Source organism: Phaethon lepturus, unplaced genomic scaffold (genome assembly GCF_000687285.1).
Source record: "Phaethon lepturus isolate BGI_N335 unplaced genomic scaffold, ASM68728v1 scaffold5032, whole genome shotgun sequence".
Classification (NCBI taxonomy): Eukaryota; Metazoa; Chordata; class Aves; order Phaethontiformes; family Phaethontidae; genus Phaethon; species Phaethon lepturus.
The window spans coordinates 134,752-153,891 of NW_010524311.1; the positions used below are offsets into that span (position 1 = coordinate 134,752).

Below are 19,140 nucleotides of genomic sequence, written 5' to 3' on the forward strand. Positions count from 1 at the left end.
CTCCACGTAGGAGGGTGTAATTGAATCCTTCAGTGGTGGTATGGCATTAGATTTTTAGTATTCATTCTTCATGTGAGTTTGTGCACAGTGAGCAAGTTCCTTAGTCGTTAACACTTCTCTGTCCCACTATGGCTACATGAAGCAGACTTCAGTCATTCAAAAAACGTTTCGCATTTTTCCTGCAGAAATGTTGTAGTCGGTGAAAGTCCCATTTGCCAAGAAGGCAGGGAACCCTTTTGCTTCCTTGCTACCTCCTAGCCTTGGCCATCAGTGTGAGGGAGGAAGGGGAGGTAGGTGGTCAGGGCTGTAGACTGGATTTAGGCACTGGCTACCCGAGTGCCTGTGGGTGGAGATGAGCAGCAAAGGCAGGCTAGAGCAGCCTCTTGGACTTGCTGTTTTTCGTTTGAAACAAAAAGCCTTACTGAATTCCTGGGCTGTTACTAAAATAGTCACTCAATTCACCAAACTCTTTAGGCGTTATCTCAATAAGTTTTAATTTTATGTTAGTAACCTGCAGTACTTTCCAGTGCTTGCAACTTTACAGCTGCTTTGCTCATCCACCTGCAGTTCTAGTGTACACCATACTTATGATACAGAGGACTCCATTCACTATCTTTAGCTCATCAAGGAAAGAATAAAATCTTAGGAGCTGTACTTTGTATGTCCTACTCAAAAGCCTAGGTGACATGCTCAGAAATGGCAGCTTCTGTCAGTACCTGACAGAACCAGTTCTTTTCTAGTAGTATGAACAGAAGCTGTCACAGCAGTCTTTCTGATAGTGCAGCTTCTAAATCCTAAAGAACAGGATCTAGAATAATTTAAATATTAGGACAGAGAGCCTGTTCTTGTGGATTAGGCAGCAAGGTTGGGGAGGAAAGTGTCTCCAAAACCCTAAGTCATGAAAACTAGTAGTAGTCATTTCCTGCTCCCAAAGTGTTGATGATGGGTTAAAATGTTTTAAACAACATGTTCTATGACTTAAGAGTCTGTCAAAGGAGCATTGAGACATAGACGGGTTGTATTTTCTATTCATTATGCACAGTAAATCTACTTGTCCAAGTAAAAATGTGGGAAAATGACATTTATGTTCTGGATGGTGAGAGAAACCAAGCCTATTTGTACCACAGAGGATTTATTTTGAACAAATTATGTAAATGCTTGACAAAAGTCAGGGAAACTTTTTGTGTGCTTCAGCCCAAATGCCAATTAAATGTCAAAACACATCTGCATTTGATGTATTTTAATAATATTTTCTGTTTGTGAATGTGCACACCTTGACTTGGCTGGCTCATTCTTTCATATTTTTCTCTGTTTCCTCTCAACATTAGGAAGACTTTTGACATGTTGTTTTCCAAATCTTAGAGACAGCGAATAGTGTTGACTTCTCAAATTGTGATACAGCTTCATGAGCGATCACAGTACATGGATATCGTCCGTTAAACGCGCAATAATACATAGAGGAAATTGAAAAGGGATGACAGTGGCATGTTGCCAGAGCCTCCATAGTGGAAACCATTGTCTTTGGTTTATGAGTCAGTCAACTCATGGTTGAACAACGCAGCTTTTCCCCCTAAACGTTTATATACATTAGAATACTGTAATTAACTTTATTTCTATAGAGAAAATTGTATCAGTAAGTGCAGTGATTTCAGGCACGTTTCATTTGAAACACTATGAAAACAAAATTATTTTAGTACTTCAACTTGGATATTTTCTTGTCCATATCATGTATTCTGCAGTATCAAAATTGTACTTCAGAGTGAATCAGATGTTCAGTTTACCAACTTGGCAATGCAGTATTCTGGATCAAGATTGAATCACAAATTCCCAAGCTAATGCTCTTTGAAAGTGCCATGTCGGTAGTGCTTATAGAGCAGAGGAGAAAAAGCTAGAATTTTTCTCTATTAATACCTTTAGGCTTCAAAAGGGGTAGTCCCAAAACCAAATCAGTGGCTTAGTCATAGGTTTCATGACAGTATTTTAAAAGGAAAGATAAAAATGGGGATTTCAGGCTGTCAGCATTTGAATTTGCAATTAAAATTGTCATTGGGCTGTAAAGCCGTTGTAACCTGTCTGGTGAAGTAAAGACTGAAATCATCTCGGAATTAGAGCTTGTGCTTTTTATTGGTTTTTTACTTTTTCATAGCTGGAAGGGCACAATGTCTTCTCCAATCTGAGCTCCAGCGAGTATGAGCAAGTACTTGAGATCATCCGGAAAGCCATCATCGCCACAGACCTTGCCCTGTATTTTGGAAATAGAAAACAGCTTGAAGAGCTGCATCAGACGGGAGCGTTAAACCTTAAGAACCAAGCACACAGGTAAAGCAGCAAACCACTATTAGTTCACTATGGCATTAGTCCTAGAAATAAAAACCTTATTTTTGCAAAAAAATTTCTGCGTACACAGTAACTTTCTTACAGATGAGATTTCTAAGACCACCTGTGTGTAAAATTCCAAGTATATAACAGTAATTTCCATTGTCTTATATTTGCATGTCACTGCCTTTGGATGTCATCTGCATAGTTCAGTGACAGATCACCAGCAGAGGAAAGTTAGTGCACAGGCAGTTAGGTGGTGGGGAAAAAGGTATAGTGCAATAATTACTTAGTTTTATTTTTGAGTCAATATTTTATTCTGGCAACATGCTTTTTTGGAAAGAATTCTGGTCAGATATCGACCTTTGTGAATTAAGATAGTTCTAAGTTTTAATAATATACAAAAAGTGCATATATTCATATTCATAAATACCTGACTCTGTCCACATAAGCAAAACACAGTGCACCCTGGATGAGGGATATGTCTCATAACAGGCTTCGTTAAGGTGCTCATGCAGCCCTTCAGAGCTCCTTCACTGGAAAGTGGATCCTGTTGTTAATCTAATGCAGGGGAAGATTAGAGAGGTGATAGGGGAAAATACTGAACCACAATTCTGATTTCTTTTCAAAAGGAACTTTGGTACTTTGGTCTTCTTTCTGAGGAGTTTTTGCTGCTAGTTTTGAATAGATTATTACAACGCTGTAGGAAGGGCAGTTTTAAAAATCTCATTTCCCAGTATGGAACTGAAACTTACCGGGTTTGAATAAACCTCAGCCTCTTAAAAAGACAGAGATGTAGTAGCTCCTGATAATCACAGAATGAACTTTATCAGATCTTGAATTAGGGTTTATAAAATTCAAATAGGATCACAACTGTTTAGTGTGTGAATGAATATTCTATTATGCTTTTTTATATATATATCTTTTTTTTTTTTAAATCTTACCTGCCCTCAGAACATTTTCAGTGCAAAGCCATGTGCCCGAAGATAGGACATCAGACATGTGGCTAAAGAGTCCAAGACTTCTAGTTGGTATCTTTACATGCAATGGAATGCTGAATTTAGCCCTTACATGGCTGATGAATTCTCTTTCTTCACTCAGGGGAATTTATCAGCCACTTATCTATTGATTATATTGTGTATTTTTACATTATCCATGCTGTATTTGTCTGTTGGTAGAGTTTTAATGACTGCCTTCACATTGGCATGCAAGTTAGCAAGTTGTGTGCTTTTTTCCATGGAATAGGCATTACTAACAAAGATGCAGGTGTCCTTAAGTGTCATCTTAAGTTCTTCATTTGGTGGAAAACACATGAATTAATTCATTAATTTGCCATTTTCTTTGTAAAACTTAGATTCATAAGCCATAGGTTTGGGTAGTAGAGGAGTGCTAGAAAACTGTTTAAATACGATTTTTTGTGTGTGTGCCTTGTTCTAATAATTTATTATAATTCTACCAATGCTGTTCAGTTACTCTGTGAACAGGTTCGTCAGTGTGTAGGACAGGGTTACATGTAGGATTCTGGTTCTGTCAGGGTTAAAATTCATTCCAACAAAGCAATGAGAGAGTACCTTGAGACAGACTCAGAACTAGTTTCTCCTCTTTTTGGAACATGTGTTCCTCTCTCATTGAAGAACAGAAAGAAGTGCAGCAGCAGGATATGCCATCTTTTATTTAATAGACTTGTACTGTAGTTTCAGAAAATTAAGGAGGGGCATGTGAGTGTTTTACCAGGCAGGCATTCTTGTGTATTTTTCTGTGAATGTGATTGTGCAGGGCATAGTCAATGAACTCTGGTTGCAAACCATGCAGGGAATATGACAGGGAATATAATACACAATTTGTGTGATGCCTTACCAATGAATCTGAAACAAGTGAGGAAGAAACAAGCAAGGTGGGGGAAATTTTGTACTATATATACTTTACTGCTGATTGAACTGAGGAAGGGCAAATAAAAACTTTGCAGTGTGATCATTAATTCTTTACCAAACTTACAATTTAATGTAATTTTATTTTAGAGATCGAGTGATTGGTCTGATGATGACGGCTTGTGATTTGTGTTCTGTAACAAAGTTGTGGCCAGTTACCAGACTGACAGCCAATGATATATATGCGGAGTTTTGGGCTGAGGTATGTGTATTTCTTTTGTTTACTCTCTTTTCTTGATAAATGGAGGTATCCAGGAAGAAAAACACAACCATAAGTATTTTTCAGTCCATATCTTAATATGCTTGTTTCAAAGAGTGTTCATTGGTGCATGCATGTGTTTTGTTGTTTACTCTGAAGCTATTTGAAGAGCTAAGTTAGCTTCGTAATTTTCATGCCGTGTTTTTTCTCTGTGTTAAAGATGAATTTAGAAAATATGTCTTAACATAAAGTGACCAAGCAACAGAACACAGAAGAAAATCTGTAAGGTTTTTTCAGTCACTAACTGTAGCTTTGTGAAGGATCTATTTGTATTTTAGAAATCCAAAATATGGAAATAGCTTCCAGGTGCCTTGAAACACACTTATAAAGCTGTAGTATGAATCCAGGAAATGCTAAAGCAAATACGACAAACCTTAAAATTGTTCTGATCTGACCATTTGAATCTTCTTTGTGAGCCAGCTCAACAACTGGGTCTCAGAGGGAGATGATTGTTTAACATACTGAAAGTTAGATAGATATGTATACATAGATACAGATATATATGTTATATACAGATAACATATACTGAGAATTGAAACAAGACATTGAGCTGTGCTAATGTAATCATGTTCATAAAGATGCAGTCTGTCACGTGTCTTATGCTGCGTAAATGTTCTAATCATTTAATTTTTAAAGTGGAAGTGACTACTTTTGGGATGAGGAATAAATTCTGAGGGTGAGGATCATAGAGTTGAATTACGCAGTTTTAGAAGACACGCTGTATTTCAGAACTACTATTGCACATGCGAATCATAAAGCGTTGTTCTTTCCCATTACCCACCCTGTGGAATTCTGCAGAATTCAGTGGGTCTATTTCTGTTTTACACAGGTGTAAAATGGAAATCAAGCCCACAGAGTTGATGTAGCATGCATATAGTGTGGAGATTGTTGTCCTGCCTGTTGCATGTTCTTCATGAAATTCAAGATGTGCATGACTTGTGGGTGTTTTTGTATTTACATGTTCTTGTTCTCTTAATTATGAACAGCTCAGACTACAATAAAATATTTGAAAATTGCAGACTGTATAAGCTCAGAGATGTCGGTCAGTACTCAGTTTCTAAAATGTCAGCACTGAAAAGTGTGTGTTCTTATGAGTGATATAATGGAGGTATGTTGATGTGCCTCACTGATTACATACTCAACTTTTTTGCTTACAAGTAAAAAGACTTTTTAATGCAAAACTTGTGAACTCAGTAGAGAAGGAAGGATCAACCTGATTTTTTTCCCACTCAACAATAGTAAAGATGGAATTATGGATATAATCGAGCCTGCCCAGAGTTTCACCTGTTTTGTAATCCAAGGATGAGTTAGTAAAGGTGGATCTTGTTACATTGCTACTTCACAGAGAAAATGTAAATTCGAAGTTATTGAATTCCATAATTGGTGTTTTACTGAATCCTCTTTATGAAGAGGTTAATGGATACGTGGCAGAAGTTGGGTATGCTGTGATCCGTTCAGGATGGCAGACAAATCCACGCACAGGTCTAAATGCTTCTGGAAATTGGAAAGCTGGAGTCAGATACAGAGAAAATCCTGGGAAGGCTAAACCAATAGAAATTTTAGATTGTGTTTCACTGCAGAAATTGTTACTTAATTGGGAAAAAAGGTAAACTCTAGAAAACTATATTTGATTAGATTGAATGGTTATGTTACAGTTCTAAAAGTAGGATAGCATGTTGTTTCTAATTACTACTTGTATTCATAATCTTAATATATTGAATTATTTAATCAGAACATTTTTATAATATTACTTTGTGTAATCAGTAACTAAAACAGTAACTGCAGAAGAGGTTGCAGCAATTTTGTGGTATGTCATGCTGATCTTTTTTCATTGAATGAAGCCCAGTATAGCTAATGTTTTCAGCTAAGATTTGCCTTGGTATCACTTCAGCATGAGGCTTTCCCACCGTTCTACAACTCAAGCAAAAGAATACATTTGCTGATCAATTATATAGGATTACCAGCTAGCCTAAGATTTGTCTGCTGTGATTTTTTTTTTTGAGATATGAGACACTAGGCAGTAATTAAACCCTTTGTGCAGTATTTTTTGAGACTTAATATAAGCCACTTCTAGCTATACTGCAAGTATGATACAAACTTCTATGCTTACAATTTCCACTTTAACTTTCTGACCATGATCGTAACTATGAGGATAAAAGCAGTATTTTTTACAACAGTGTACCATACATGTGTTCACACATACTGAACACAAGAAAACACTTTGGTTTCTAGTGCATGCGTTCCATCTAAACGTAATACTTTTTTATGGAGGGTGGTCGACCAGTGGCACAGGTTGCCCAGAGAGGTTTGGAATTTTCATCATTGGTGGTATTTAAAACTTGACTGGAGACAGTCCTGGATCACCTGCTCTAGATGATCCTGCTGGGGTAGGTATGTGGGATGGATTGGATGATCCCAAGAGGTCTTGGGATCAAACCAAAACCCAAACCATTCTGTGATACTTTTTTCTTTCAAGATGAAATTATGGACATAAATCTGAGCTTTGTTCAGTTTTGGCATAATCAGTCAGAGGCTGGACAGCTTCCTCAAAGCTCTGACTTCAAGTGTTTCTCAGGCACTTGATATTATATTAATCAAAGAGCTTAAAATCATATGATGCTAAATGGTTTAGTGTTGAGGTTCTTATCGTTGAGACTATGATCACTGCAGACAGTCCTGGATCAATCAATTGCAGTACTTCAAGCAAATGTAAAAAACCTAAATATTATTTACCAGGAGCACATAAAAATAAAATTTGCTTACAGTTCCTAAATAACAATCCACTGAATTTCTGTGCTTGGAATTGTTACAGGCATCTTTTTCATCAGCTGAGGAAGGAGGCCTTTCCTCCTTTTCTTTCAACAGTAAAATGTCTGACAGAGACTACATTCAATGATTCTAGCCTCACTAGTTGGAGAAAGATGCATGTGATATGAGAGAATAGTACAGACACCAGTTCAAAACTAGCTTCCTGATTACATCTCGTTGGTTAATTGAGCATGATCATAGTTAACAGGTGATGTTGAGGCCAAATATGTAAGAGAATTGACTTCCAGAAGCCCCCACTTTTTCTACAGTCAAGGTAGTTGCAAGGCAGTCAAACAGAATGATGCTCACACCAGAATCAATTTATTATATTGCAAACTTCTCTTTGAGTAAAGGTGCCAAAATCCTTCCTTGGAAGGGCACATTGGCACTTGAAACATGGCTTGATAAAATCTGATGAGAAAGCTGTACTAAATGGTCTTCTGGAGATGCCTTTACTAACTGTAGCAGAAACATAGAACATGGATTTAGGGAATATCCCAAGCTTTCAGATAGCTAAACCACTGTAAGCTGAATCTCACGCTAAAGGACACAGATAAGCAAATCTGTATGAACAGTTGTCCTGAATAAACTTTCTCCCTAACGAAGGTGTATTGGGTCTGGCTGGGATGGAGTTAACTTTCTCCACAGCAGCCCTCATAGTGCTGGCACTGGCTCCGTCAGACATGGGGGAAGCTTCTGGCATCTTCACAGAATCGCTAAGGTTGGAAAGGACCTTCAAGATCTTCTTACAGAAGTCACCCCTGTAGCTCCTCAGCTACCAAAACTGTGCCACGCAAACCCAATACATAAGGTGAGCAGTTTGAAGATCACATTGACTTTGGAATCTCAGGCATGAGCAGTAGCCACAAGCAACAATTTCTATGGCCACAGTTGGCTTTATAACCTCAAGATTAAACATCCGCAGGGTTTTGACAATGCAGTTGAGGCATAACACTATGGGAAAACTTTAATTTGTTACAGAAGGTAACCAGCTACTTACGGATTTTTAAGGAGTGATTGAGTTCAGGCCCAGTACAGTGGTCAGAAATGTATTTCGGCTGCTCTACTGGTAATGGGTGAAATATAAAGAGACAGTTTTCTCTTGTACATTACATCTATCTGGTCTTTGGATATACTGCATCTTTCCCAGTATTCCTCTTATGAATGTAGAGGGATAATGTACTGAAAGAAAAGAAGGCTATTTGACAGGCAGCTTTTTCAAAGCAGCATGGTCAAAAAGATTGGATTGTTGACCAAGGCAGCACATTGTAAATTTATCTATTTTATTCAGCTTTTCCTTGGATGGGTGAGTTCCGCTCATGTGTTCTACTGCTCATTGTATTACAGTGCCTTAAACAAGTAATGATTTGAAGGATGAGACTATATATGAATAGAACAGAACAAACTGATTTCTTTGGGTTTATTCTTCCAGTTGCTTTTTATTATGGAGGTGCCCTTGAAAACAAGGAAAATGTGTGTACATTGACTCAAAACCTTCATTTTCAGGATCTGCTATTTACATTGTCACTTAGGTGAATGTATAAAATGAGCCCCCCCTTAGGCAGTTTTCTGAGATTGCCTTAGACCAGTACAACGCATTATTTTAAATTCTGGATTTTTAGATTGACGTACAATAGAAGATAGTAATTAATTCAGATCTCAGTAGTCTTGACTTTTGTTTTCCTGATCTCGCTCTCTCTGCTTTTCTCCAGGGTGATGAAATGAAGAAAACGGGTATTCAACCTATTCCTATGATGGACAGAGACAAGAAAGACGAAGTCCCTCAGGGTCAGGTATGAACTCTCTCAGTAAAATGATACATGTTTGTAGTGTTAATAAAACATGTATGTAAAGAAACATGTATTAGTGAATATTGCATTTGACAATGGGATATGTGGCTGCTGACTTCTATGTTCTGCATGGAAAACAGAGTTAATTTTCTTCAGTAGCAGTGGAAAACTTTTTTTCAAATGACAATGTGCTCTTTGCTGTTACTACCTGTTCCATTCTTCGTACTTGTAGTTCTAGATAAAACCACCATCACCTACAATTTTGAGAAGTGTCAGTAACACTTTTTCAACTTAGTAAGTGGTTGCTTCAGCCCTCAGCTAAAAGGTTTTGCTGTTTTATCCTGAATGCAAAATGTCACCTGTTCCTGGTTAAAATATTCAGGTTCAGATTCAAAATATTTGTGATTTTAGACCAATACTACTTCATTAGTTTTTTGGATAACTACAACCACTGCTTTTTTGACATTCCTAAAAAAAAACCCAACCTACCAACCAAAAAAGCCCCCCAAAAAATAGTGCAAAGAGTTGCTTAAGGATAAGTAATAAAGGGTGTTTTTCCAAGAGCCTCAATTGTCTGTTTTTCTATGTCTTCTGGTACTCATATTCCTGTGCACCAACATGCAGAAATGACTACTTTTTTATGCTTTCCATAGGGAAAATTGGTATTTTGTAAACATAAATTTGAGGAATAAAAAGGTCTTTGAACTAACTTTTTTTGGGTAAACGAAAAAGGTGGCTTGTCCTTTGATTATCTGAGCAGAGAAAAAGAAATTTAAATTGTCCATTGTCCATTCATATGCATATATATATGTATAAGGTTTTTTTCATTTCAGTGGCCTCTGATGCTTTAATTGTCAGTAGTTAGCACTCACAAAGCATTTCATGAACTCTGAAATTAATAGTAATATTTAAAATAAGTTAGAAATGACAAAGTATCACAAAATCACTGTAGATTAATTACTTGGTAAGCAAGAGCATGGCAATTTTTATATTCTGACATTTTACTCCATATGTTCTATCATTTTTTAGCATAAAAACTATTACCCTTGTAATTAATTTACTAAATTGTGTGTTTAGTATAAGTCTGAAAAGAGAAGAAATATTTTTCTGCATTTGGTTTATTTTTCCACGCACTACACTAGGTACCTTTGAACATCTTGAAAAGTGCATGGTATTATAGTATGTAGTCATCTTGGCAGTTGTGAGAGAATTGTTAATGGGGTGAAAGCACAGATCTAAGAAATAAGCTTTTTTTTTTTTCCTCTTTAAAACACAGTAAGTACTGTTCCAGGTACTGTCTTCATCAGGTTCTTCTTTGTGCTCTGTTTCACGCTTCTTAATAGTGTAACAGTAAAATATTAGGCAAAATAGATGTTAAAAGCCAACTTCAATAGTATAGTTGTAGCTGCTGTATCTTATAACAATGTTACAGCAAAATGTGAGGTATAGGACATATATAATTCTGTGAAAATAACCATTCCTATATTTACGTAGAGACTGAAGAATTTAATAAAGCATTATTATCCATTTCCTTGGACTCTAACAAAAAGCATTAATGAGTAGTTATACGTGGATTTAATTAAAGCATTAATACCTTATTTAAATTACAATGATGTTTAGGAAATTAGGATTTGTATAAACATGTAATCTCTGAAAAAAAACTACTTCTGCCTCAAGTACTCATCTTTGAAGAGAATAGCTTGTACTTAGCTCTTCCTCTCACTTGGGTGGCTGGATCAGTTGGTCTCGGTTATGCTTTATACCCTTTGCAGCACAACTCATGTAAGGTCTGAGTTTGGTGTCTTCCTACTATGGAGCCTGCACTGAGGATTTGTTCCTAACTCAGCAAGGATCCCATGACCCTCTTTTCTGCCCCTCCTTTTGGAACCTGTGAAGAAAATAGAAATGCCAAAACTATGCAGTGACCTGAAAGCCCTTTTGATAAGCAAGTCATGCCAGCCTGAGTAGTGAAGGCAGAGAGAAGAAACAAGTTCACATGCTTCAGCCATTCAGAGCTTATCCCAGAAATAATTTTCAACTTGAAAAGAAAAAGTTTACTCTTACGCAGCAAGGATTAAAATGTTAAGGGTGATTTCTTACTTCAGTCAGAATGTTAAGGATCCAGCTCTTAAAGCTATCAGTATGTTTAGGATGCACAGCTGGAGAGACAGGAACAATTTATTTCAGAAACAAAAGGCGCTTTCTAGTTCCTCTTGCTTACGCATCTGTAGGATATATGTACACTGCCTTTCCTGCAGTGACTTCAATAGTTTACATGTACCAGAGTGAAATGTAGGCTTTCTCTCTAGCCACAGCAACATAAAAAATCAATCTGGAATAATTTATTCAGATAATCTAAACCTTTTACAAAAGGAATTTGTGTGAGTTTTCTCTGGTCAGAAATGGAAACTCTCACAAAGGAATGTTTTTAATTAGCTTAGCTTTATTCAAAACCTAAATCCATTGAGCCTTTTAGGGTTTTTCCTCCTTGATGTGCATTTTGACTTAAAAGCTTTCAGGACTTTAAAGGACACATTTTATTCTAAATACTGGGGTTCCAAAGAGGAGGTTCTTCAGAATATATTGCAGATGATCTTAGTTTGGTTGAAATCTTTTATGTTTTTCAATGGCGACACATTTCTCAGCCAGAAGGTCTACAGTGTGACCGTACCAAAGGTCCCATTTTAATTTTTTATAGCTATGGAGTAATCTGCTATTTCCTACTGAAATTAAATATTTCCCCTTAAAAACGATCAAACAAGGTAAAAAAAAACCATGAAGAAAACAATGCACTATGCAAAATAGCAAACTTTTTGTTGATGAGCAGATGTCAGGGCTGTGTGCAGCCTTGCCTTCTCACAGTTGCTTTCTGTTGGTTACATCATGGTTACTTCAACTCAGGCTTTTGGCTTCTTGGGTCAGAAAATGTATCCTTTTTCTTTTATAGTACAGAATAGACGTGGTTACATAGCAGTATGGGAGGAATCTCTGTATTGATGGAGGTGAGGACAAGAGTTGCTCTTCGATTTCTGAATAAGGGCCAATGTTTAGACTGTTTAAAAAAGACTCAAATTTTTTGAGTCTTGGTTTGATTCAAAAGAATCAAATTCTTTGGTGTCAGTACAATACATGGTGTTTCACTAAACAGCATTTAAAAACTCTGCCCAAAGAAAGAGATCATAGTGCACTACTGTAACTATCACCAGAGTCTGGGGTAAGTGAGTGATGTTATAATGGATCTGAATTTAACCTGTCATCCTTGCTAATAACAAGTAACATTTTCTAAAAATTCCCTCGTGTCATGACAGTTCAGCTGTGACATCATAGCTGTCGTAGGCCCCTAAGCCTGTATGAATCAGATTTCCTGAAAAAGGTGCTCATTTGATGTTCTCTGACTAGCATTATATGATAATGTTAAAAATACGTCATTGTACTGCATACATGAAAAGATGCTGCAAAGCAATTGTTGATCACAGTGCACACCTTTTAGAAACTTTCCAAAGGTGCAAAGCCCCTAGCATCTCAAGTAAATTGAGATACAGAATACATACTCTGGAGGACATGAGAACAATCCGGAATCTGACCATATTTTGTCAATGCTGCACAACTTTCCCTTTTTTTTTAAAAAAAATCATCACAGGAATAATGTTTGCAGAAATGGCTCTGCCGTCTGCACCTACTTCCTGCCACTACTGACACCAAAAAGCCAGATAAAACCTTAGCAAATAAATGGAATCTATTGAATACGAAAAGGTCCTGTAGAAAATCCTATCTGATGCAGCCATGTTAGTCACAAAAGAGAGGCATGTAAGCAAATTGTCAGAGAGACAATTGCCAGAGACTTCACTGTTAGTGCTTCATTTATAGTATTCAGATATTAAGAGGAGATGCAGAAGTATGAAGTACTAACATAAGTAGTAAGTAAGTATGTAATCAACATCTTTGAGTTAGTTGTCTGTTAACTTTCAGTTTTATAGTTTGGCAACATTTAACTACTTTTTTTTTCATTGCTATTTTTCATAGATTGGGTTCTACAATGCTGTAGCCATCCCATGTTACACCACACTTGCACAGATATTTCCTCCAACTGGGCCACTACTCCGAGCATGCAGGTGAGTAAATGTGCAAGTTTTTACATAGCATGTAGCTTGGTTAAAGAAAAAGCAAACATGCTTTGCAAGTTTGTCTGGAAATACAGACTTTTAATTTTAGAATTTGCATGCAGATAAACAGGGATATGCATCTCGCATTAATCTGTGCAGAAACCCAGAGGCAGTAACTACTGGCTGGGACTATCCCGTGCAGATCTACAGAGACAGCTGATGAGAGTGTGTTTGATGCCAAAAGCATTTAGAGCGAAACAGGTTCAGTGCTTATGTATCCAGATCTAGGCTGGTTCAGTGCAATTTCCTTCTGTGTCCTTTTTACTTCAGCATGGTTCTCACAACCAAGATTGGCTAGAATTCTCTTTCATTAAAAAAAATGTGGTTTTGGCATGTAGTTTTATTTCATGTCAGAACATTTTTATTAAAAAGCAGGACAAGAAAGATCCGCGGGATATTCAGTAATTGGGAGTGCAAGGGTAGCACCACTGGGATGTGGGAGAGGCAAATGTAACTTTGTCCTATCAATCAGTTGGGTTGTAGCTTGGGGTCTTCTGGAGGAGAAGCAAGGGTCCTTAACCAATTGGCTGCTTCTACCCTGGAATGACGATGGATCTCTTTTTAGGTAGTTCTGTCCAATAATTATATCCTGGACCTTAGCAATCTCGCCTGACAAAACTTCTGTTGAAACCAGTATGCTTCAAAATGTTCCAGTTTCAGGTTAATCAGTATTCTCTAAAGAAAAACAATTGGTTCATAAAATGCCAGCAATCTTTAGTCACATCCAGGGAAGAGAGACCTGTTTTTCTATGTTCTTGCTAGCACCTCTCTCATAATCTTCTTTTGTTTTCTTTTTTCTCTCTTGTGGTCCTCAAACTCTAGCTTGTATTGAACTTTTTCTTTGTCCTGTATGGCAGATCTACCTACTGTGTCACTTTCCTGATATTGTGGACTAAATTATTTGTGTGAAGTAACAGCAGGCTACATACAAAGAAAATATACAAACAGAAGGCACTATATACAAAATGCCATGAAATTTAACATAGTGGTTGGCAAAATAATTTCATTTGCACCCAAATGCTATTTCATATAGCTATGAGGAATTTGTAGGTCTGTACAGTGGGACAGAGGACATCTTATGAAAAACAATGATTATCTAGGAGACATTGTTAATAGCTGCCTCTGAGGTCTCATTGCTAGGCATGGCTGTGCAACCCTTAGATGGATATGGAGGGAATATTAAGTAGGATTAGAGACTATACCTCTGTAGTTACTGCATTAATGGGGCTATAGCTGAAATCCTGTTTAGCATCTGTGCTTTAAGAGGAGTAGACAAAGACACTGGCAAATAAGAGAAGATTAAGAAAGAGCTTAAAGAATGTTCTGAGATCTTCGTAGTGAGAGACTAAAAAATCCAACATACTTAGTTTATCCAAGAGAATGACTTTATCAAAATCTGTAACTGTCTTCATAGTATGTTTTCTGATTAGACAAAGCACATTAATTTAGCAGGTATAGACTACTTAAAGCCCAAAGGTTCAAACAAGCAGTATGGTGAATGTCTTTATTAGCATTTGGACTAATGTCAGTTGGAGATCTTAAACCAAGGCTAGATATACTTTTTAAAAGAGAGAGGTAAAAGGGATACAGGGCTGAGGCATAGTTACTGTGACGAATTGCCAAGGCCTGTCTTCTCCAGGCAGTCAGGCTAGGTGATCCTTACACTAGTGTCTTTTGTACTTAGCAACTGTGAAAGTAACAATGCCTGGTCAATAATAGGCAGTAATTTATTATCCTAAATTGAGCAATGTGGAAGTATTCACAAGTGAGCATTTTAGTGGTGCCGTTAGTTACAATACAGCATTAAACTCTCCTCTAATTTCAAAACACCGTTGAGTGTTTTACTATCATAATGGTATCAAATCCTGTTTTGGAATTTGGAGTTACAGTACAGGGTAGAAATGCGTACTCCATGAGCCGTGTTGACCTAATATATACGTGTTGATAATTTGATTATAGTTAATTGAATAATGTGTACTCTGACAAATAAAGAAGAGTTGCTTTCAGTGTGAAATCAGAGAATATGAAGTAAACTACAGAACTGCTTGTAATCCTTTCAGTCTTCACAAGGTCATGAGTCATCCGACTGCTTTACTGAGAGGTAGTCTGTTACTAGCACAATCAAATGGGAGGTCGTAAAAATTTGTTTGTATTTACTGTAGAACCATTTGCATAAGCCTGCCAGTACCTTTGGTAAGAAGTTAGCATTGTTATTCCACTTAATGGAGGCTTAGACAGGCTAGGTTGAGTGCTTAAGACTGCCCAGCATCTTTTTTGGGAGCAGTGTTCTGGGAAGACCCATATCTTTAGATTGCTAGCCACATGGATATTCAAATTAGGCTTGTTTGAAAAAGTGGCTTGTAATACTTGGTGGTCCATCTTTCAGTACTCAGCTGAGGAGACTTAAAGTTGAATTGTAGAGTGTAAAAGCACCCACATACATCTGTGTTCTAGATTAAAGGTTCTCTGTGTTTCTGAAGATCAAGCATGAACATCTTTTCAAGAGTGGGTTTGTCTGTAAAGGTGTGATGTCTGAAATAAAAGCAATCGGACTCCCGGCAGAGATCATATGAAACTTTTCTATTCTAGCAAAGGTGTGATGTCTGAAATACAAGCAATCGGACTCCTGGCAGAGATCATATGAAACTTTTCTATTCTAGAAATTATGTTTGTTGTTTGGAATTCCAATTACAGTTATGATACTGATACTTCTGAAAGCTACACTGGCACAGTCTCCAGACTGGGCAGAGCTCTGTACAGGCACAGCTCCCCACCTTGCTCTTGTGCATTCCTTAATTTAGATTGCACTAAGGCAGAACTGGGGCATAGGTGTTTAAGATCTCCATTAGACTAAAGAGCTTCCTGAAAATCCACACCCTGGCATAAAATCTTCTGAGGAGCCGTTTGATAGTTTTAGCTTGGCCTTAAAATTACCTTCTACTGTCTGTTTGGGGGTTGAGGAGGAAGCGCTGAGAGTTCAGACTTGGAGATAAGGAGTAGGAGATCAAGAACACAGATCTAACTTCAACTCCCCAATTACTAAAGTGTCTATTATTGCAGGGTTTAGGTTACTCTGGAGTGTTTCAGATAGCTGATTTTGCACTACATTTTTTCTTCCTTTATTTTTGACGGGTAACTATTACTCAGTGCCATTAGAAGAATACAGCCTCGTTCCCATTTGATATCGCCTCAACTGCTGACTGAACCGATTTTGATATCACCCCTTCACCAGCAGTACGTGTTCTTGGAACGCAGTGTTTAAGCTGCTGCGTCCTTGAGTTGTTTGGAACGCAGACACCAGCTGCAAATAATAGCAGCAGAAGCAGCCGAGGCAGCATGTCAGCATCAAAGTTTTTATTATGAAAGCCTCTGGGCATTTATTCCAGACACTTAGGAGCCAGGCCTTCATTGAGAGCACAACGGCAAATGAATCGTATTATCTACCTCTTTAAAAAAAAAAAGTATCTGTCACTGATTTCCCTGAGGTAAGGTAGCAGCTAAGAATCTAGAATGTTTTCTTGTGCAGTCATTTATTCCACTTTTTAAAATACTGTATTGTCATTTTGTATAGATCAAAACTGCCATTTGATGCCACTTGCCATAACTTCTTTATTTCAGACCAAATAATTTTAAACAATTTTCCACGTGCTTTCAGGTCTCTCAATTGTTGCTGAAACCGACATAATTTAAAAAATACTTTGGCTGCAATTCTCCTCGTTACTTTCCCAGTTTCAGGAAAGGGGCCTAGAAAGAGTGACGGTTCAGCTTTTGTGATCCTTAGTGCCTGATTGTGTTAGGTGAGATTCAGCACCACGTTAACGCTGGCTTCATGACTTCCTGTTGGCCTGGAGCACTGGCAAAGCAGGTTTCCATCTGCCTGTGGAAAACGGTGTAGGTGTTCCCCTAGAGGGCACCAGCTTTCTTCGGTAGACTCCATCAGATCCTGCCTTCTCCCATCCCCAGAAAATGCAGCAGTTTCTCTTCTTATCTGTTCTCTGTGCTTTCAGCTCATTATTTGCTGTTTTATCAACTGTTTTGACAAAGCTGTGACATAAAAATCAGAAGATCTCTGCCACATAAATTCTGATGTAATATGATAATATGACACATACCATGTAAGACCTTGGTACTTTTACCATCCTCTTTGTTTACTGAAGACATCCAAGAACTGTTTTAGTAACTCGCTATCCCATAGTATGAAATTGAAACAGTTGAGCTTGCTCTCCTTCTCATGTATTTGAAGACTGAATGCTAGATTTGGCCATAGGTTGCAAGTATCATCTGCTATTGGATATCATCAACATAGGCTTCCAAGTCACGGGAGTGGTACTAGTGTACAGCAAGTAAGATTATGGTTCTGTACTCCCTTCAGATCATTAGAACATTACCAGCTTAATTTCTCATCATTTTATGGCTCAGGAACCAAAATTTGGACTTGGGGGTTATCCAGGCTGTGAGATGCTAAAAAAAAGTGTCTGTCTTGAGGAAGGATATTACTCTTTAAATGTAGTAGACCGATAGTATGATCATCACATTAGTAGTTGAAAGTTGATACTGTTATGTTGGCATGCAACACTTCATACACTGCCAGGCAGCCCATGTGTAGGAGTTTCAGAAGGCTTAATGCGCTTCTGTGGTTTCCAGTGAAGAAGGTTTCCTGGCGGAAGTCCTGATCTCTGTGGTGGCTTTGAGAAGGGCCAAAGTACGCTGTGGTAAAATCCCTGAAGTCTGAAGTGAGGAAGGCCACTTGTCTCCAGGCTGCTGTTTCAGAGTCTCTGCAGGCGTGTCTCCGTTGGGTCACAGCTGGGTTTTCGTTGCAGCCATGAGGGCGAGAAATTTGTAAGGGAAGTGGGTGCTAGCCTCTAGCTCCAGGGCTTGTTCTGGGCAAGGTATGCCATAGGCTAATATATAGTCAACATGTATATGAGCCACACAGAATTACAAAATGGGATGAAGCTGAATAATATAAATGAAGGTGAAGGATGAAATAACATAAAGATGATGGAAGTGTGATGACATAGAGGTACTTACATACGGTATAAAGCTACATCTCAAAGTATAGTACAGCAGACAGTATTGTTAGGAAGAAATCCCAGTAAGCTTATGAACAGTGCTTTACCTCTCACTTTTTTGCATCTCCAGGGATAATCTCAACCAATGGGAGAAAGTAACTAGAGGCGAGGAAGCCTCTATATGGATTCCCTCCCAATCCCTTGCCCCTGGGACCTCAGATTCGCTTCCTGTGAAGATTGATGACTGAAGAGCAGCAACGGATTGCTTTAAATCGAGAAGCGTCCCTTCTTGTTTTGGGGTTGTTTTTTGTTTTGTTTTGGGGTTGTGTTTTGTTTTGTTTTGTTTTCATTTGGGGGTGGGGGGGGAGGGAAAAGAAAAGCTACAAAATGTTAACTAAGCAGCAGATCTGCCTAGGAAGGTAACACCCATGGAGTTACCTCGGCTAAATGACTCTGGCAGCCAATCTCCTGACCTACACCAGTGACACAACATGAACAGAGAGAACACAACCACCCAGATGTTTTGGAATCAGCTATCAAAAGAGAACTTACGACTTGAGAATATAAAAGACTGGCCTTATCTCATGGGCTACATTGCTGAGGCCTTAATTTAAAACTGATGGGGCGGGGGGGAATCTTAGGGGGTACTTCTAAATTGTATCTTTCTAGTAAGGGTTTCAATGGTACTTTTATTATACCGTACTGTGGCTGGCTTTAACACCAGTGTCACTTGGGAGTTCTTGGCTATAAATAGAACAATATACCCATTGCTATTGTGAATGTTTATGTGTGATCTACTTGTAATCAGTTTGAACTCCAGCAGAATCCTTGGAGACTATAATTCATGCTTAGGTTACAGTGAAT

At 37.9% G+C, this 19,140-nt stretch overlaps 1 protein-coding gene across 1 annotated transcript in view; it reads left to right on the plus strand.

Moving 5' to 3' along the window:
* The window catches only part of PDE10A (phosphodiesterase 10A), a 107,189-nt gene extending 88,329 nt beyond the window's left edge, over positions 1 to 18,860 (plus strand). The window contains exons 18-22 of the mRNA XM_010282419.1: positions 2,147 to 2,319; positions 4,335 to 4,446; positions 9,024 to 9,104; positions 13,125 to 13,213; positions 18,407 to 18,860. Coding sequence (XP_010280721.1) covers positions 2,147 to 2,319; positions 4,335 to 4,446; positions 9,024 to 9,104; positions 13,125 to 13,213; positions 18,407 to 18,524 — 573 coding nt within the window. The 3' untranslated portion in view covers positions 18,525 to 18,860. The remainder of the gene's footprint in view (positions 1 to 2,146; positions 2,320 to 4,334; positions 4,447 to 9,023; positions 9,105 to 13,124; positions 13,214 to 18,406) is intronic.
* The last annotated feature ends 280 nt before the right edge of the window (positions 18,861 to 19,140 follow it).